This window comes from Macrotis lagotis, chromosome X, assembly GCF_037893015.1.
Source record: "Macrotis lagotis isolate mMagLag1 chromosome X, bilby.v1.9.chrom.fasta, whole genome shotgun sequence".
Classification (NCBI taxonomy): domain Eukaryota; kingdom Metazoa; phylum Chordata; class Mammalia; order Peramelemorphia; family Peramelidae; genus Macrotis; species Macrotis lagotis.
Window position 1 is genome coordinate 696,241,659 of NC_133666.1, and position 20,203 is coordinate 696,261,861.

A 20,203-nucleotide genomic window follows, 5' to 3' on the forward strand; every position below is an offset into this window, starting at 1 on the left:
TCATTCCTTTCACTTGCCTCTTCTTTGGGATAATTATCCCCTCTGGAGAGTGAGGAGAGGAGGAAGAAAAGGAGAACCTGGTCAGGAATGTGAGGTTTATGAGCTCCAGGAGAAGGGTAGGAGTAACAGGGACCTGGAGAGGTTATTTCCAAGGAGAAACACAAACATACATCATCTCAAATATCAGAAATCTCTATGTGATGCTTTCCAGGGTCCAACCCTTGAATAAAACAGCATGGACAGGGCAGGGAGTCCACAGCTGGTTCCCATCAACTGCAGAGAAAAGAGAGGCAGCCTGGAGCCATGTCCTCTTCTTCCTTGGAAGAATGAGTCAGCTTTGTCTCCTCTCTCATCCATTTTCCTGCCCACCCAGCCCCTCTCATCCTGGCTGGAGGCTAACATCCTGAAGGTCCCTTAGAAATCAGCTCACCCAATGCCTTCAGTTATAGAAAAGGGTGGTTGGGTCACCAGAGAAGGTCACCTAGCCAACAATGTCATTTTTCTTTCCACTAATAATAGTTCTATTTGGTATAAGTTGTACAAAATTACATTTTCCTCTAATTGCAAAGGACTTGCCTGAGAATTTCCCTATCATGAGACAAGGATAAAGAGAATTTCCCTTTGTTTTCAGAGGAGGTAACTGAGACCCAAAGAAAAGGAAGGGGGGGAGAGGGAGAGGGAGGGAGGGAGGGAGGGAGGGAGGGAGAGAGAGAGACAGAGACAGAGACAGAGACAGAGAGAGAGAGAGAGAGAAACAGAGAGAAGAGAGAGGGAGAGACTGAGAGAGACAAAGACAGAGAGAGAGACAGAAAGAGGAGAGTAAGTTTCCAGAGTCACCCAGATAATGTGTGAAATCTGTCTTGGGAGTTTCTTGACTCCAAATCTAGAGCTTTCTTACTCGCTTTTTTCATCTGCATGAAGACCTTTCCATACAACTACCTTCCTCTTGCTCAACTGGACATATTGTGTTTCCCGGGTAGGGACAGTGCTATCCCCACTCCCCCCAAAGTAGGTCCTCATTGTAAAATCTCTTTTCTAAAAAGAGTACAACCTGAGTATCAAGACAATATTGAGGCTACTTGCTACCCCTTACTGAGTGGGATAGTAGAGTTTCTCCATCGTTTTATAGGAGGGTAATGGTTATTTTGCTTTGCCTCATTCATGGGGTCATGGCAGGATTAAATGTTACCATAGAAGATGGAAAGATGTATTAGAAATTGTGTCCCTAGGGACTTGGAGGAGGTAGGGAGGCTCATCCAGACAGTGTTTGTTATAGAAGGAGGAAGGACAAGTTTAGAGTCTAATGAACTGAATTGCATCCTGACTCTATGAGAACCTTGGGAAATTTACTTGACCTGTCTGTGCCTCAGTTTACTCATCCATAAAATGAGAGGGTTGGACTAGAGGTCTCAAGTCCCATATGACTAAGTTAATGATCTCAAGGCAACACCAACTGTTTTTATTCTCCTAAGGCAAGGGGGGGTAGGGGCTATCTCTGACAGGGGCAGTCAGGTGTGGACATGCTCATGAGGAGGAACCAGCCTCTTATTTGGGGGGCATAACTCACCTCCCTGTATGAAGCTCTGGCCTTAAAATGGCAGAAAGTCATCCACTTCCACTCTGAGGAAGGGACTGAACCAGGACCTGATGCGCCAGATTGTTCTCTGGCCAATGAGTGGGGGGAAAAGGTTCTCATAGGGGTTGGGAGTCACTATATAGACGTAAAACAGGACACTGCCGACGAACAGGCATAAACCCGCCTTGGTCAAGACTGTCCAGGCTTTCCTGTGGGAAGAGGAGGGAAGAGAAGAAAAGAAGGAGGTAGAAATGAAATTCCTCCTTCACTGAACTCCCAGGAAGGACATACTAGCATGGTGCAAAGAGCACAGGACTTGGATGCGAATCTCAGCCTTGCACTGATTCCTTAGCCTACCTTGGTCCAGATGCTAAGGCTCTCTGACCCTCAGGTTTCTGTTATATAAAATAAGAGCCTTTGACCATGTGATGTCTAAGGTTCCTCTGAGATCCGACATTCTGTGTTCTATTGTTCTAGGCCTTACATTCCGTATTCTAGGAATTCCTCCAGACCAGATGTTTTGTTCTCAGTTTCTTCTAACTCTAACATTCTATAGTTAAAGGCTCCCCCCCCCCAACCACAAGAATGGAATTGCCAAAAGAAAAGAATTAGAGAGCCCTGTCCCCAATACTTCCCAGGTACACAAGAATGGACCAGTAGTTTTGGTCCTAAGGAGGTCAAAAATTGGCCCATGGACCATGTTCTCAGCAGTCATCACCTATGGCTTAGAATTCTTCCACGATAGACATTATAATTTTAGCATTTTAAAGAATAGCTAGCTCCCTCCCTTCCTCATCCACACCTTCCCCCCCCAGTCAAGGAATTCTCTTTGAAATGTTCCAGACTGGGATTTTCCATCAAGCCTCTCCTTGAACTCCAATGACAGGTAGCTCACTACTTCCAGAGGCAGGCTGTTTCCTGGCTGGAGAGCTCCAATTATTCCTGTCTCTTTCCCATGCTAATTAGAAGTTTACCACCTTTTCAACTTCCATTTGGTGTCATGTTTCTGCTCTGTGGGACTCAGCACAAAAAGGTTCCTCCTTAAACTTTACAATTCTTTTAAGACAGAAATCTAACTACCAAGGTCCTTTTCTTTAAAAGTCTAGTTGATGCTGCTATAACATGGTTTTAAGGCCCTTCACCCATTCTGGTTATCCTTCCCTGGGCACTTGCCAGTTTATCAGTATCAGCCAAAGTTATCATTTTTATATTGGTTAGTATGATAAATGGAATGAGTTTAATAATAGTAATAATAATAACAGCTTCTAGAGATTCTTTTCACAGATGGGAAATAGGGAAAACTAAGTGGTGATATGTTTAAATCAAGACAGATCCTGCCCTGAACTGTGCGTGCCGGTGTAAAGGGAAGAGGATCAGTATAACTTGAACTGTATTGTCACCTCCCAACCCATGCGATCATCCTAGCCATTCCCCCAGGACTCCTACTTGGGTGGTCGCAAGTGATGTCAATGGTTTTTTTGTCCTGAACGCTAGGCTTGTCCAAGGAAGACCACTCAGACCCCAGAATATTTGTCTATGTTCTCTGCCTGGGTTCCTTGCAAGGAAAACAATAAACCATTATCTGGTTCCTGATGCTCTGTCACATGTAAGTTAGAGACTGCTCCGGAAAAACTCAAATTAACATCTTCTCTACCATGGGGTACCCCAAACTACCTGAATTTTTCCAGAGATGACCTAACCAGGGTAGAGGGCAGTAGGGCTGGCAGGTCTTTATTCGTGATCACCCTGTCACTCCATGCAACCTGAGATCCAAAGAACATTTTTGGTTGCCATGCCATACTGATGAATCATGTGAATCTTGAAGTCCACTGAGACCCATGGATCTCTGAGGCAAACTGCTGTGTCCCTATGTTTGACTTGTGAAGATGATATAAACAAACAAAAATCTCAAACCCTCAAGTGTATGAACACAGCTTGTCCCTGTTCAATTCCTTTTATTAGATTGAATTCTATAAGCTAGCCAGGCAGACTTTATTTGAATCCTTGTTCAGTGTATTAGCCCTTCCTCTGTATTCTGTCCTCCGTAACTTTCAGCTACGCTTTTATCCAAGTCACCCACAACAATGTTTAACCACATAAGATCAAGGCTAGATCCCTGAGGCATTCCACTGGGAGACTTCCCCTCCCCTTCCCCTACCACTGGAAACACCCCGTGCCCCTTTATCCCTGGCACTGATACTTGGGTGTCTTATTTGGCATGATAGCACCAGTGGGGTTCAAGACGTGTGAGTGGAAGGTGTGCGAATGTGCCGCTGACCCAAGCCAGCCTTCGGTGCTCCTGCCCTTGGGGGTGAGTCTGCTAGAGACCCTGTGCTTGCAGGAAGATCAGCTGTACTTACTCAGGCCAGCTCTGGTTCTTTTCGCTTCTAGAGGCGGGCACCCGCAATGGCGGCTGAGAGGACTAGGGCAGAGAGACAGAGGGAGAAGCTTATGGGGGGGGGATTTCATGGAAGGGATTGTAAAGAGAATCCTATTCACCCTCCTCCACACCTGGAGATGTACTGCAATGCAGGATTCCTGGGTTTACATGGTTAAGAGTTGGAAGGAGCTTAGAGATCATTTAGGCAAAATGTATTGGGTTAACAGGGATGGCAACCCTCTGACTTTTTTTTTTAGGTTTTTGCAAGGCAATGGGGTTAAGTGGCTTACCCAAGGCCACACAGCTAGGTAACTATTAAGTGTCGGAGGCTGGATTTGAACTCAGGTACTCCTGACTCCAGGGTCCGTACTCTTATCCACTGCGCCACCTAGCCGCCCCACAAACCCTCTGACTTTCACCTGGATTTTCCAGTTGACTGTGACTCGAAGTGTCTGGATGTAACAGTTCTTTTTGCAAACACATAGCTCATTATAAACTACTCTAACTCATCAAAACCAGCTCCCTATAGGAAAAACATCCATGGAGAAAAAATGTGTTTCTCTTTAAAAGCCAAGCTTAAAAACTGGGTATCTGTGAAAGGAACTAGGGCCCAAAGTCAGGCTCACTTCCTAACTTTGCAACTAACTGCAACAGTCTTGGACATGCAGAAGTCTAAGAAATCTTGGGATGTTGGGTAAGTCACTAATCTGTCTCAGGAACCTCAGACCATAGAATATAGAACATAGATCAGAGCTTAGGAGGGGCTGAGAGATCACTAGCCTGGGTTAGTGGTGTGTGTGTGTGTGTGTGTGTGTGTGTGTGTTGCTAGGGATCTGAGAAGCCATATGTGACCCTTCAACATTGTAATTTGAATTTATTCCAGAACCAACAAAACACATGATGTGAGTTCAGCTGTGTCTCTGTGTGTGTTTGGTGGGGGGTGGGAGTGGGGTCATGAAGCTTTCTGACATTAAAAGGGGATCACCAGGACTTCATCATTGACAAGGTTGGGAAATAATGCCCAAACTTTCCTGCCTTCTCCAAGAATTTTCTTTTTGTTCATTGTTCCATTCACATCCAATTCTTTGTGATCCCATTTGGAGTTTTCTTGGTAAAGATACTGGAGTGGTTTGCCATTCCTCCAGCTCCCTTTGCAGATGAGAAAACTGAGTCAAACAGAGTTGTTACTTGCTCAGGGTCACATGCTAGTAAGTGTCAGGGGCTGGATTTGAACACAGGTCTTCCTGACTCCAGGCCCATTGTTCTATCCACCACAATGCCACCTAGCTGTCCAGAATTTTACCAATGGGGAAAATTGAGATCCAATGAGGGGAAGTTACCCAAGATCATGCAGTGAAGTTAGTGACAGGACAGGATTGATCCATTCTTTTCCCTGAGCCCACCTGCCTCACTTAGAAAATGGTTGACTTCCAACTGATGGGGGCAAGGAGGGATGGAAAGTGTGCTCACCTTCTTCTCTTGAATAAGCAAGCTTTTCTCGGCCAGATTTTGGCACTGGGCCTTGTCCCTGTGCAAATCCAAGACAGCAGAGACTGTTCCAGAAACCCTGGGAAATCTAATTTTCCATAGCCACTGTTTTGCTCTCTCTGGATGTGTGATTTGGGGAGGGGAAAGGGTATATCCTGGGATGATGGTGGTAATGATGTCTTTCATTGCTGGACCCCCCCCCCCCCCACCCTGTCCTTCACACTCTGAATCTTATTGGGCTGGATGGGATAGCTAATAAAGCAGAGAAGTTCCTGTTCTCTAGTCATGGGGTAGTGGGGGAACAGGAGAAGGGTAGGGGAAGCAGTTCTGGCAGGCTCATAACTAAACTCAGTAGGGGAACTGTTTGCCTATATTCACCGAAGAATTTCCACTCGGATGTCTTCCACCTCATCTAATACATCTTGGATATTCTTTTTGAGATTCTGAAACCCAGAACAGAGGAAAGAGCATCTGTATTTTCTCAGTCTTCTGCCCCTACCTCCACTGCTGCTGATCACTGACCCTCTGCTTCCCCTTACCCCACTCCTCTTATACCCATTCTCCAGTTCTGTCTCTTTCTCCATTCTACTGCCCTCTGCTGGCTGTCTGTCTCCTTCTTTTGCCATCTCTGCATCCCCCTTATCTCGATATACTCTTTCATTCCCCCAGCCAGATGTCATCTGATCTCTCAGTATATCCCTCTGAGCTAAATGCTTTGAAAATCTCTGTGGGTGTTGCTTTTCTGAGCTACTCAATCTCTGGGGAAGAGCTTGGAATGTCCTGCCTTTTATGGAAGGATAAATAGTTCTCCTGATCCCTGGATCCGAGAAAGCCCCAAGTCTGGGGCCGCTATAGCCCTCTTTGTCTCAGCTCCCACCATAACCTGGCTAAGGGCTCTCAGAAGTCTGACTGTGACCGAGAGTCCTTTCCCCCTGCCCAGTTTCCACCCGGGGAACAGGTCAGCCTACCAGAAGCCCTTCAGCCTGGTCAGTCAAGGACATGTGAACTTCACTCATGCCGTCCCACACCTGAGCAAGGAAGAATAGCAGACTTGACCACCTCATGGAGCTGACTCAAGTTTTCACACCTCTTCCACAACCCATTCCACTCCCGTGGTGAGCTCTACACTGGACGGCCACTTGTTTGTCCACAGGAAGCCTGCAGCAGCAGCATGCTTTAGGATACTCTTCTAAGGCTCAGAGGGGCTAAGGCATGATACTTGGCTTTGACAACTGGGGGATATTAGGCAAACATTCCTTGACAACTATCTCTAAACCTCAGATTTCTCCTCTGTAAAATGGGAATGAGTATCTACCTCGCAGAGCTATTGACCTTAAATTGTTCTAGAACTGAGAGCTATCCTCTCTGTCACTAATACTTTTAAATTTCCTTTCCTCTCATTCTGGGTCTCTCAACATAGAATGAGGAGGTGTTGTTCAGTCATTTTCAGTCCTGTATGGCCCTCCATGATCCCATTTGGGATTTTCTTGGAAAAACTACTGTTAACAGCTTGGCATTTCTGCCTTTAGCTCATTGGACAACTGAGGAAACTGAGTCAAACAGGGGGAAGTGACTTGCCCAGGATCATCCAGTGAGTAAGTATCTGAGGTCATGTTTGAACTCAGGGACATGAGTCTTCCTGACTCCAGGCCAGTGATCTGTGCACTATGGCACCCCTTAGAGGCCTCAGAATGAGGAAAAAGTTAAAATCCTGTCTCTGACCTTCACAAGCTATGTGACCCTTTTCCAACTTCCTTTTCTTTAGGTTTAAAAGAAGGAGTAGATGATCTCTAAGACTCCTTTTCAGCCTCTGATATCTGGTTCTGTAAGACTTTGAGGCAAGAGAAAAAGTGAATTTCTGGGTGGGGGTTTGGGATGATCCCAAGAATCTGGAAAAGATGAACTTCCTAATCATGGCCACTAGGTGGTGCAGTGACTTCATACTTGGCCATAGTCTTAAGGAACAGACTCATACCAACAACTGCTCCCTTTTTAATAATAATAATGATGATTCTGAACATCTGTAGAGAGCTAGCCGTGAGTCAGCCACTATGCCAAGTCTTCACCATTATTATTTAATTTGATAATCATAACAGGCCTGAGAAGCAAGTGAAGATCAGCTCCATTTTACAAATGAGGAAACTGAGGTGATGTGACTCCATCAGGGTCACTCAGCTTCTAAGTGTCTGCGGCTGGATTTCAACCCAGGCCCAGCCTTTGGGGATTCTAGCCCTAACCACTGTGCAACCTCAAGGCATCACATTAAGGAATTATTCAAAGTATCTTAGAATCTTAGAAACAAAGTATCTTAAAACCTGAGATGTTAACAATATAGATACAATGTTTCTAATCCTTGGAAATGGACTATAAGACTTTTACAATTTTGAGATTACAAAGTTTACAAATTTAGAGACAAAATATCTAGAATCCCTAGAAACAAAGTATCTTAGAATCTAGCAACAAAATTAAACCAAGAAATTCAGTTTAGACTTTTTGTAACAAAGTATCTTTGTAATAAGCCCTCCTGGTCAGCTTTAAGTTCTGTTTCATTGGAATCTCCTAGAACGATGAATCTTAGAATTTTGGAAACAAAATATCACAAGTTCTACGAAAACTCTCAGAAGTTTAGAAACATCATATCTTGACCTGTTCGAGACAAACTACTCTAGAAACAGTATCTGGCTTTGCTTCACTCTTTATGCCAAATTCTTAGGATTATACAGAGATCCAAAGCAGGCTTAGAGACAGAGGGGCCGACTAGCCAGGCTTTTAAAATGGAATCTTAAATGATGTTGCCTGCTGTTTTATGGACAAATCACAAGACTCTGAGACCCAGTGCCCTTCTCTGTAAAATGGGGATTATAATATCAGAATCTTCACTGTATCATGAGGGCATTATCAAGAGATCTTGTTCTTCCCCTTCAAATTATAGTGGGGAAGCTGAAATCTGAGAAGTGGAGGCCTCAGACTATGTGAGACTCTTGTTACCACTATTTTGAGTTCTTTTCATGACCACAGAGCTTGGAAAACCTTGAAGCCCTTTAAAATGGGAGCAGCTGCTGCTGTTACTGTGGCTATTATTATTATTACTACTAGTATTTTGGAGGAACTGGGGGGGGGGCAAGGCAGTGCCCCAGGATCAAGATTTAGTTGACTCTTGCTTTCTTCCCACAAACCTACATCAGGAACATGTGGATTATACCAGAGTCTGGGGTGCAGCCATGGTTCAATTGGGGTCATTTTGGCCTGGGGAAGGGACTAGATGATCTTTAGAGATCCCGCCCACCTGAGGAGACAGGTACATTACCTCTGAGATGGATGACTTCTTTCTCTCTAAGGACATCCTCATGTGCTGCAGCTCTTTCTGGGGGCCAGGAAGGGAGAGTCTTAGGAGGGCAACTCCTCAACCTGGGCTGTGGACTGACCTAAGATGAGTGCCATCCCAGGAGGAGGCAGGAATTCCCAGGAGAGGAGGCCATATCACATATCCATGGGCCTCCTTATTTCCTGCCCTCAGTCAATCCCATCCCAAGCTCCCTGCCCTTCCCCTGCAGGCATATGGGGTGAGGGGGTGTGAGGGAATAGAAGAGAATCAGGAGGAAAGGGGATGCATCTGGTGATAGTGCTTGCAGGTGAATGGGGTGGGGTCATTCTTTTCTGGAATGGGACAAAGAGAGCTGATGAGGACCTCTTTTCCCCTTTTCTACAAAGGATCCCATTACCCAGAGTTCCCAGTCCTTCTGCTAGCTAGCTCCCCCAGGTATTTCTCTACAGGTCCCCTTAGGAATATAGGGCTGTGACCTGGGGAGACCCAACTTTGGGCAAACTGAGGCTCAGCTCCTTGGCCAATATCACCTGATATTGTCAGAGACATGACTTAGACCCAGAATTCCTAGACCAGAAACCCAGGGCACTTTTTCATTCCAGTGAGCTGCCTCCTTTGGGATTAAGGTCAATGGGGACAGCAGCAGCAGAAGCCTGCCTTGGCTAGAACAAGTGATCCCTTTAGACTCTGGGTTGCTCTTTGTTTTACCTGGGACTTTTCTGTGAAGGGCTCCTCATGAGTGTAGAGTTTTTGTTTTGGCACCTGTACTGTCCTTGGGTCATCCATCATCTGGGGACAGGCATCCTGGGACATCCCAAGGAGCCCCCAATAAAATTGTCTACCAGAGCTGGGTCAGGGGAGGGGGAACCTCCCATTCTGACCCACTGTCCCTCCTCACATCACCTCCTTCCCCTCCCCCAGGTTCTTTCCACCACCATCCCCAATTCCCCTCTGACTGAAGAATCCTGGCCCCCACCCTCTGCACCTCCAAAGGCTGCTGGCATCCCAGGCCCTCACCCAGGGCAGGATCTGTAAATGGTGCTGATGATGGTGGTGGTCCATGGGGATAAAGTCCTGCCTCATCTCCCTTGGCTCCATGATGTCTTGGAGCTGCCCCCTCAGCTCCTGGTTTATATCTTTCTATAAAGAGAGGTTGAGAGGATGCCGGATAGAGCCAGAGGACTCAGGGTAATTTCCTAGTTCTGTTCCTTATTATCCATGAGATCTTAGAAGCAAGTTCTGTAAGGTCTCTGGAACTCAGTGGCAAAATGAATACGTTGGTTAGATGATTGAAGGTCCCTTTCATCTCCAAAGCCCATTGGAGTTGGAAAAAAGGGGACCATTGTTCTGATGGGATCACTGAGTCTGGGTCCTGCCATCACTCAGATGAAGAGCTATTTCTAACCTTTCTTCTTCTTGCATTGCTCTGGTAGTCTGTCCCTTCCTTTTCCCTTTAATATCAGATTTACCTTTTGAGGAGCTGTTTGTTATTAAGGGACTCTACAGGATTATTAAGGATAGGGGAGAGGGCAGTGGACAAGGAGAGAAATGAGAAAGGGGCCATCATGCTTCTGATGGGCTATCTGGGAGGCCTGGGAAAACTGAGATAGGCTCCAAGACTCAAAAGAAATGGCTCCCCAATCCACCCTTGACCACCTGCCAACATTATGAATATGGAATTTAGAGCTGAGAACAGAAAAAAGGAATGTCTGAGGTGAGGGGATCTTAGAATGGAGAATAGCAATGTCCGAGGTGAGAAGGACCTTAGAACAGGAAATGTCAGAGTGGAAAAGACCCTAGAACAAAGAATAGGAATGTCAGAAGTGAGAGAGATCTTAGAACAGGGAATGCCGGAGCTGGGAGGGGACTGAGAAAAGGGAAAGTTAGAAATGGGAGCTGAGACCAGGGAAAGTCAGAGGTGAGAGGGAACATAGAATAGGGACTGTCAGAACTGGGGAGGATCTTAGAACAGGGAATAGGAATGTCAGAGGTGAGAGGGATGTTAGAACAAGGAATGTCAGAACTGGGAAGGGACTTAGAACAGGGGATGGGAATATTAAGAGGTGGGAAGGGTATAGGCTAGTATAGGCCATTTTTAAAAATCACCTGGTACAGGCTGGTAAGTTCTAGGTCTAGGGATACCAAGAATGAAACATCCCCTCTTGAAATATTACATTCACAGATGCAGAATCTGCAGTCAAGGGACTGAAGACTTGTATGCATCCAGTACATAGGAGTATGGACTTGGCTTCCAGGGCCTCTGATTCCACATTATTACAGCTCTTGATATGAAACCATGGATTTGGGTGAGTGGAGGGGAATCCTGGACTCAGGATCAGGAGATGGAGTGTAAATCCTGGCTCTGATTACCTGCCTACCTGGCTTTTTCACATGTATGATAATGGTGGACAAGTTCCTTAGCTTTCTTGTGTCTCAGTTTTCTCATCTAAGATGGGGACAAAGAGAGTTGCCATCTCACCTTACAGAGCATTTAATGAAACAATGAAAAAAAACCCCTTACAATGCTAGAGAAATCAGTTATTATGACCTCTCTATTGCAAAGGTGGGACCTTCAGTGGCTTCCTGTGGCCTACAGAATGACAAAAAAATCCACATCCATCACTGAGGACACTAGAGAGGCCTCATCCTATCTCTACAACTTACTGTTGTGGGACTTTGAACAAGTCACCTCTCCTGCCCTGTAAGATATGGGGTTTGGATGATGTGATCTAGGTTCTTCTCTAGATCAGAATCTATGAACAATGTCACAAAAGGTTCATTTAGACCCAGGGACTAGAGGTCTTCTCTTCATTGTGTATATGTTGTGTGTGTGTGTGTGTGTGTGTGTGTGTGTGTGTTGTGTGTGTGTGTGTGTGTATGAGAGAGAGAGAGAGAGAGAGAGAGAGAGAGAGAGAGAGAGAGATTCTTTGAACATCATCACATCATCAAGCATATTTGAGGTCACCCAAGTCTCTAGAGCTAGAAGGGACCTTCAGAGTTCACCTAATCTCTCATTTTATAGATTGAAAAAAGCTTTGAGAAGGGAAAGGATATACCCAAAGTTATACGGGTAATAGCAATGGGAATTTGAACCCTAGTCTTCTGACTTGTGGAAATAATAGGGAGACTCCTCAGCATCCTCCATTCTTTTCTCCTTAACCTTAATCTCTGATGAAGTAGCCTTTCTCTCACCAAGGTCTTTCTCCTCTAGCCTCCATCTCAGAATGGAGTCTGGGACTCCTTGGGGAGTGGATGAATGAGGATGGGAAACTGTCTTCTCATGACATCTCTGCAATACTATCTCTCCCTTTTCCCTCTCCAGTTTTCAGTCTCTCTCTCTCTCTCTCTCTCTCTCTCTCTCTCTCTCTCTCTCTCTCTTTCTCTTCTCTTTCTCTTCCTTCCCAGGTACCTACAAATTCACCCAAATTCGCCTTATCTTTAAAAAAACCCCATCACTAGACCCTAGAATACCTACTAGGTACCATCCCATATCTTTCTCCTTCCTTTTTTAGTCAAATACCTTGAAAAAAAGCTCCCTTGTCCAAGACCACACAGTGAAAGAACATCTGAGGGTAGCTTTGAACTCCAGGCTCAGGATTTTGTCTACTTCATCACCTAGTGATCTCTTCAAAGTTACCAAAGATCTTTTTTGTCCCCTTGGTTTTTATAAGGTAATGGAGTTAAGTGACTTGCCCAAGGTCACACAGCCAGCTAACTATTAAGTGTTTGGGGTTGGCTTTGAGCTCAGGCCCTCCTATCTCCAGGATCTATGCTCTATCCATTACACCACCTAGCTGCTGCCCCTCTCCATACCAAAGATCTCTTAATTGCCACCCTGGATTGCCTTTTAAAAATCCTTGCCCTTCTCAACCTCTGTACAGCCCTTAATACCACTGATCACCCTCTTCTCCTGGATGCTTTCATCTTTCCTGGTTTTTGTGACCCTGTTCTCCTCCCTCGGTCCCCCTCTTCACTGTCCCTCAGTCTGCTTTACTTTCATGCTTCTAACTGTGAGCATTGCCTTGCAGATTTGTTCTGGGTCCTCTTCCTTTTGACACTGGTTCATTTGGCAATATCAATAGTTCTCAAAGCTTTGATAGCTATCTCTGGGCAGATGACTCCCAGATCCATGTGCTTGCCCCTCTATATGTGATCTTTTAGCTTCCATTTTCCTCACCTGTGGAATAGGGACAGCAACTCACATGGTAATTGTGAGGGTTAAATAAGACAACATATAAAGGGCAAATTTTCAAGTGCTAAGGATGTGAGATGGTGATGGTGACACCATCATCCTCCCAACAATCCAGGCTGGCAACCTCTGGGCCAGACTCTCTCTCACTGCAGCCACAGCTCACTGTTCCTACCTCTACAAGATCTATTGGATTTTTCCCCCTTTTCTTCCCCCCACTGACTTGGTGGCTGCCAACTTTAGATTCTCAGTCTTTCTTGAATGGACTCATCTCTAGCCTCAAATTTTGTTCTCCTTCCTCTCCCCAGCTGCCAAATTGTTTTCTTTAAGTGAAAAATTGACCATCTCACTACCTTAATAAATGCCCGTGGTTCCTTCTTACCTCTGGATTTGAATATAGCAGGTTCCTCTCTTTGGAATTTAAAGGTCTTCCCAAGCTGGCCTCTCCTGGCTTCCCAGCCTTATTCTCTATTATTTCCCTCTAGGTGATCCACTAACTAAACCTGGTCTTCTAGCTATTCATTTCCCATCTCTGTGCCTTTGCCCAAGGCTGCTTTGGCTTCTCCTCACCTTTACTTCTTCAAAGTCTTGGCTTCCTTTAAGATTCAGGTGCCACCTCCTCTTACAAGATGATTTCCTCCCCTCATCAGTAAGCTGCCAGGGCCCTGCTCCCCCTGGTTACCTGGCACATATAGAATATTCTGGAGCTACCCACATATCCACTTGCTGCCTCTCCCACTGGAAGAGAACTTCTTGAGGACAGGAAATGTTTCACTTCTGACTTTGTTCTTTCATCACTTAGCATAAAGTCTGGCACACATATGTTGATTGCTTGGTATAATTTTGTCTTCCAGGACAGAATATGCTTTTTTTATTTGCCTTTTATTCTTTTTCCTTTTCTTACATTCCAAGTTCCCCAATAGAATCTTGTTTTTTTTTTTGCAAGGCAATGGGGTTAAGTGACTTTCCCAAGGTTACACAGTGAGGCAATTATTGTCTGAGGCTGGATTTGAACTCAGGTCCTCCTGACTCCAGGGCTGGTGCTCTATCCATTGTGCCACCTAGCCACGCCCCCCCCAATAAAATCTTAAATGAATAGCTTTAGATATGTGAGCAGTCTTAAGCCAAAGCTTCTCATCTTTCATATGGGGAAACTGAGGCACTGAATGGTTTGGTGAATTGCCCTGGGGAGCTTAACTGAGCTCTTTCTGATTCTTTTCTCTGTTACCCAGTCCTGTTCAGCAAAGGGATAGTTTAGAGGTGATTTGGGATCAAATGTCTCCTACCAGTCTTTGGTTGGCCTGCTCTAGCTCCAGGATGGTGTTCTTCTCCTCAAAGGGGCTCAGGTTCACCACTGAGCATCGAAGAAACCGTGGTTGGCCTGCATGTGTGTTTATAGGCGGTGGTGGTGGTGGTGGAGGTGGTGGGTACCTGTGTAATTTCTCTTTGCTGTTGGAGGAAGACACACACAAACCAGTAATTCTCCAGGACCTAGCATTGGTTTGGGGCCACACTATGAAGATGAGACATTCAAAAAAGGGGTGGGGTACTATGGAGGGGGGATATAATGGAGGCCCAAGGAAATGGTGTGTGGCTGCCTGCCCATCGGCCCACCTGCTTGCCTTTTTTTAGAGCATCCAGCACAAGGGGAGACTAAAATGGGGGCTCAGGGACAGAAGGTGAGATTGGGGACTTGGCAAGGATGGACCTCAAGAATGGTATAGAGAGGGACTGAGAACTTGTGGAAAGGCATGGGCAGGAAGTACATGAGGTCATCAGACTTTGGGGGGCAATGTTTCCTTCCCCAGCCTCCCTCCTTTAACCAAATCCACTACACAGACATAGACACACATACACACGTACACACACATATGTCATCTGAGGAAAGGAATTTGCTTTTAACTTCCTTGGAGGTAGTTCCTTCATACCTACTCCTAGGACCTAGGCTGAGTGTCCCAGGATGGAGTACTCAGAGAACCAGCTGCTGTTATCCTTGGGTCAGTGAGCAGAGTGGGATAGAGAGGGAACCTTGTAATAGGCTCTTCTGGAGAGAGACTCCTCACTATGGAATAGGAAAGATCTGAGATTTGAATTCTCGGTAACAGCCCCCAGAAAAGACCTGGGAGGGGGTCTGTCAACTTCCTCACCTAACCCTCCCCTCTGATTCTACCACCTTCTCCTGCTTGTCCTGTCTCTCCCTTTCTGTCTTTTCCTTTTCTTTCCCTGATGCCCCCCTTTTTTTGTCCTTCACATCTATTCTCTCTCTCTCTCTCTCTCTCTCTCTCTCTCTCTCTCTCTCTCTCTCTCTCTCTCTCTCTCTCTCTCTCTCCTTCAGTCTCTGTCTCTTTCTCAATCTGTTTCTGCCTTTGTCTCCCCCCCCCCTTCTATCTCCTTCTGTCCTGCTTCTCTTTCTTCTCTTATCACTGCCTGGTTTTTATCTCTATTTCTGGGCTACTTTTCTCTGTCTGTTTTTGTCACAGCCACGTTCTCTATATTTTTCAAATCTACTCTTTCCTTCTTCATCTTTGTCAATGCCTTTATCTCTGATTGAATTTCTATCTGTTCTCTTTCCCTTTCTGTGTCTGTAGCAAGACCCACAGTTATGGTGAGTTTTTGTTTCTGGTTCTAGTTTTTTTTAATACTCCCTCCTGCCTCTCCCCTCAGACTTGGAGTGTGTGCGTGCATGTGTGTGCGCGTGCGTGTGTGTGTGTGTGTGTGTGTGTGTGTGTGTGTGTGCATGTGCGCATGTGTACACTGGAGGGAGATGTTGGCTTCTGTCTGCCTTGACCTGAAGTCCCCTGCTTGGTGACTGGGCTTCGACCCAGATCCCCAAAGTTTTGATGGCCTCTTCCCTTAATGCTCCTGAGAGAAGGGAAGATAGAGGTCTATGAACTATTAGAATTTTTTGTAAATGAAGCATCTGAGTAGGAAATGCCCATAGAGATTATACTGACTCTTGCCCTTGTTTTCCAAAAAGGGGAAAGGGAGGTCACCTTAGAGACTCTAATCCAAGGCTCCACAGATGAGAAAACTAGCTCAAGGTTGCACAGCTAGCAAATAAAAGAGTTGAATTTGAACTCAGGCCTTTGTGATTACAAATACAATGCTTTTTCCTGAATCTCATCTGTCTAAATCAGACCTGAGGGGATTGGGTACAAGCTGACCACTTGCAGCCCCAAATCCTTACAGGATGGTGACTTAGTTGAGGATCTCCATCCCCTCCCACCCATTCAATCCACTCATGGACTGGGTTCCAAGCCCTCTGAGCACCTCTTCCCCACTGGATGGAGCCAGTGACTTGGATTACTTACTAGTCCCCATGAAGGTTAGTCCAGGAATCATTCATCATGGATCCTGCTAGGAGAGACACAGATGTGAGATGCTGTTTGGAAAAGGGGAGTAGGGGCCTGAGTGGGACAGTCAAGGGAGAGCTTTGGTCTTCCAGTTTCCAGCCTGTCAAGGGTCCTCCCCATTCCCTTTCCCACCAGGGTCTTGGTGTCTAACCTCAGTCTTCTCCTCCTATATAGACAATACAATCCAACCCTAATTGTGGCTGCTCAGGCCACAGTTGATAACCTGTCATAATGGGCTCTGGAAGCAGGGGCGGGGTCTGGGAAGGTTGGTCATGGGGCATCACAATAGATCAAGTCTAGTGTGGAGCTTCTCTCAATGTCTCTTCTCCCAAACCTTGCCTGTTGTCAACAATGCCACCATCAAACCCTTAAAAACTTGCCTGGGTTCTTTAAGGTGTTATAAGATTCCAAAGCCAGTCAGTCAACAAAGATTCTCGAAGCACCTACTATGGGCCAGTCATTGCTAGACATTGGAGACTCACAAGAAAAGCAGAATTCCCAGTCTCCTAGAACTCAGTCTAATAGCAGAGACAAGTGGACAGCTGTGAACAAACAAGCATCTGTCCATAAAACAACAAATATAGACACAAGAATGGAGGGTAATCAACAGAGGGAAGATACCCGAATTAAGAGATTGGGAAGATTTCAATTGGGACTTGAAGGAAGATAGGAGACAGTAATGAGGAGGGAGAGTGTTCTAAGTACAGGGGGACACAGAGAAAAGGCCAAGAGTGGGGACACGGAACAACCAGGAGGTCAGGGTCCCTGATGGAAGAATTCCTGTTGGGAAGTGAGGCATAAGAAAAATGGAAAGGGAAGAGGGGGTTGAGTGATGAAGGTTTTTAAACGACAACCAGAGTTTTTTGATTTGGATTCTGAGAGGTATAGGGAACCAATGGAGCTTTTCAGCAGGGAATGCCATGATTGGACTTTTGCTTTGGTAAAACCACTTTGGTGACTGAGTGGAGTGTGGACTGGAGTGGGGAGAGACTGGAGAGATGTTGCAATAGTCCAACTGTGAGGTGATGAGGGCCCCACATGGGAGGGGACAGGGTCCAAGGAGAGAAGGGGATGGATTCAAGAGATGCTCCAAAGGTGATAGCAACAGGCTTTGGGCTATGGGGAGTGGGGGAAGTCAGAGACAATGAGGAATCCAGGATGACTCCTAAGTTACAAGCCTGAGGGATGAGGAGTTGGGGGTGGTCCTCTACAATAATAGGGAAAGGAAGAGAAGGGTGGATTTAGGGGAAAAGAAAATTAACTTTGATTTGGAGAAGCCCACTGGCCATCCATCTAGCTGTCTGATAGGCATTTATAGATCTGAAATTAGCAGAGGGGTTGGGACTGGGAAAGTAGACCCAGATAGAGGTAAAAGGTTCAGAACTCAGAGGCTGAGCCCAAATCTCCTTCATTTTACATATGAGGAAACTGAGTCATAGAGAAGAGAAATGACTCGTTCAAAGTCACCCAGGTGGTGAACATCATTTCTTTTAACCCCTCATCCCTATTAAAAAATTCTCTTAATGTTTACTGCCATCTTTTGTTTTTATATCAATCTCATTTCTGAATATGTACTCCCTTTTTCCTATTCAGAGCACCTTTGTAAAGAGAAAAAGAGAAAAGACAGAAACTAGCAGAGCCAACTGATTGTGAATCATGTCTGCCAAATACAATGCTCCTCATCCAGAGCATCAGCTCTGAAGAGAAGGAGGAGCAAATAGTTTTCTCCCCCAGGACTTCAGGGAATCAGCTTTGCCATTGATTTGCCTCAGGTCAAACTGATAGGAAGTGAGCCACAGATCAGGGAGGTGAACCCTGGCATTCCCACTCCAGATTTAGCATTTATTCTCTCCTCATTACATTGAAGGTGGCTCTGTATGCACATGGCCCTTGGGAAAATGGTATGGTTGGGGTGGGGGTGGCTTCAACCACTGTCTGTGGTGGTGGTAATTAACACTAAATAATAATAATAATAATTAATAATAATAAATTATCATGAAACTTCCAGGATTCATAATTTCCTGGCACCCTCCTAACACAAATTCCAAACCACAGCACTTTTGTGGCATTGGATTTTGTGGCCAAAGGAATTGATGGCTTGGCAGGAAGTGCTAACCGTCAGTGAAGCTGGTCCTTGATCAAGAATCTGAGCCCTTCCCTGGAGGCCAGGTCAATAGAATGAAAGCCTGAGGAGGGCAGGGAATGCCTCATTTTTGCCTTTGCCTCTCTGGACCTAGTACACAGTGCCACTCACATAGATTTAGAATTGAAAGAGATCTCAGAAGCTGTCTCTAGTCCTTTCCATGGACTCTGTATCTTGAAAATGGAGGCAACTAGGGAGAGGAGTGACAGACAGTGGGCCTAAAGTCTGGAAGATCTGAGTTCAAATCCAGCCTCGGACATTTAGCTGTGTGACCCTGGGCAAGTCACTTCACCACTGTCTGCCTTAGTTTCCTCAAGTGTAAAATGGAGATAATCACACCTTCCTCCAGGGTTCTTAGCTTAGTGTCTGTCACATAGTCCTCACTCCTTCCTTCTTTATTTTGAGCTTTGGTTTCCTTCCTCCCTCCCTCCCTCCCTCCCTTCCTTCCTTCCTTCCTTCCTTCCTTCCTTCCTTCCTTCCTTCCTTCCTTCCTTCCTTCCTCCCTCCCTCCCTCCCTTCCTTCCTTCCTCCTTCTCCCTCTCTCTCTTCCCCCTCTCTGTTCTATTATTTCGAAGATTATACAGACTTAAAAAAGTGACTGAGAAAATGTTAACAGTGCAAAAAGTGAGACAAATGGACCCCCCCCCAGTCAGTTGTTTTTTCATTGCTATTTTATTTTTCCAATTATATGCTTTGGTAGTTTTTCAACATTCAGCCATTTGGAAATTTATAAGTTCTACATTTTTCTACCAGCCTCCCTCCTCCCCTTGGTGGTGAACAGTCTGGTAAAAGTTGTGTGTGTGCATTTGTGTTTAACATATTTATATATTAGTCATTTTATGTAAGAGGAATTGGGACTAAGGGAAAAGAATGAAAACCATGAGACAGGAAGGACAAACATGAGAGAAGACTTAGAAAAGCAAACCTAGTCTACATTTAGTTTCTGTGATTTTTTTCCTCTTCTGGATGAGAGTGGCATTGTCCATAGCAGGCCTCTCAGAATTGTCCTTTATCACTGAACCGCTGGGAGGAGCTGCATCCATCTCAGTTGATCAGGTTTTGCTCCCTCAGCATCAGTTCATGTAATTCTGTTCCTGCTTCTCCAAAGTCTGATCACTCGTGGGAGAGCCAGGTGGTAAACATTTACAAGCATACCCTGGTCTGTCCTGGATGGTGATGGTGCGGAAAACAGAGACCCTGGATTGGACCTGGAAGGTCAGCCGAAAGAAAGGGAAGAGTCATTGGGAAACAATGAGGGAGAGGAGTGCCTAGTACTGCAAGCACAGGCTTACCCTCATTCCCCTCATGTGGCACACTGGGTCAAAGCACCTTTGCTCTACCCTAGTTCCTGCTCTGACTTCTGTGAATAAATTGTTTTTGTTTTGGTCAAGGATTTGTGGTTTCCTTGATTGGGGGGGACTCAGGTGAGCCTTGTTCTGCCATTTAGAATCTTAGATCATTGTTGGGTGCCCCTGAAAGGTTAAGTGATTAACTCATTGTCATTTGGTTGGAATGTGTCAGAGATGGCACTTGAACCCAGGCCACTGATGATCCCGGCCTAACCCTTCATTGGGCCAGATCCAAGATCTAGACTCCATTTGGTACAATTCTTTCATTTTACAGATAAAGAAACTGAGGCCCAGCAAAGTGAGGATACTTGTCCAGGTAACTGAGTGGCAAAGTGGGGATTCAAACCCAGGTCCTTTGACTTCTCTTTCCTCTGCATAGCTGTTCCAGTGGTCCATCCTC

General features: G+C 45.6%; 1 protein-coding gene across 5 annotated transcripts; it reads right to left on the reverse strand.

The window, feature by feature from the left end:
- Positions 1-1,443: 1,443 nt before the first annotated feature.
- On the reverse strand, positions 1,444-16,522 carry CCDC188 (coiled-coil domain containing 188). Of its 5 annotated transcripts, XM_074201122.1 has the most exons (11): positions 16,463-16,522; positions 16,270-16,312; positions 14,245-14,407; positions 9,787-9,909; positions 9,478-9,573; positions 8,752-8,808; positions 6,413-6,472; positions 5,823-5,887; positions 5,427-5,484; positions 3,937-3,998; positions 1,444-1,785 (listed from the first exon to the last, which is right to left on the reverse strand). In XM_074201122.1, the coding sequence occupies exons 2-11, from the start codon at positions 16,305-16,307 to the stop codon at positions 1,590-1,592; spliced, it is 918 nt and encodes a 305-aa protein (XP_074057223.1). In that variant the 5' UTR covers positions 16,308-16,312; positions 16,463-16,522; the 3' UTR covers positions 1,444-1,589. The 5 variants fall into 5 exon arrangements, with proteins under 5 accessions (XP_074057223.1, XP_074057226.1, XP_074057222.1 ...); XM_074201125.1 differs by lacking the exon at positions 14,245-14,407 and having other exon boundaries at positions 9,755-9,909; positions 16,463-16,475; XM_074201121.1 differs by lacking the exon at positions 16,463-16,522 and having other exon boundaries at positions 16,270-16,435.
- Positions 16,523-20,203: the final 3,681 nt, after the last annotated feature.

Bases quoted from the DNA above. Each gene is read 5' to 3' on its own strand.
- CCDC188 (XM_074201122.1), bottom strand. From the start codon at position 16,307: ATGATGAATGATTCCTGGACTAACCTTCATGGGGACTA. The intron at 9,574-9,786 runs GTGAGGGCCTGG...GGGATGTCCCAG, and splicing joins ATTTACAGATCCTGCCCTGG to GATGCCTGTCCCCAGATGAT. The intron at 8,809-9,477 runs GTAAAACAAAGA...CCTGGCCCCCAG, and splicing joins CCTTCACAGAAAAGTCCCAG to AAAGAGCTGCAGCACATGAG.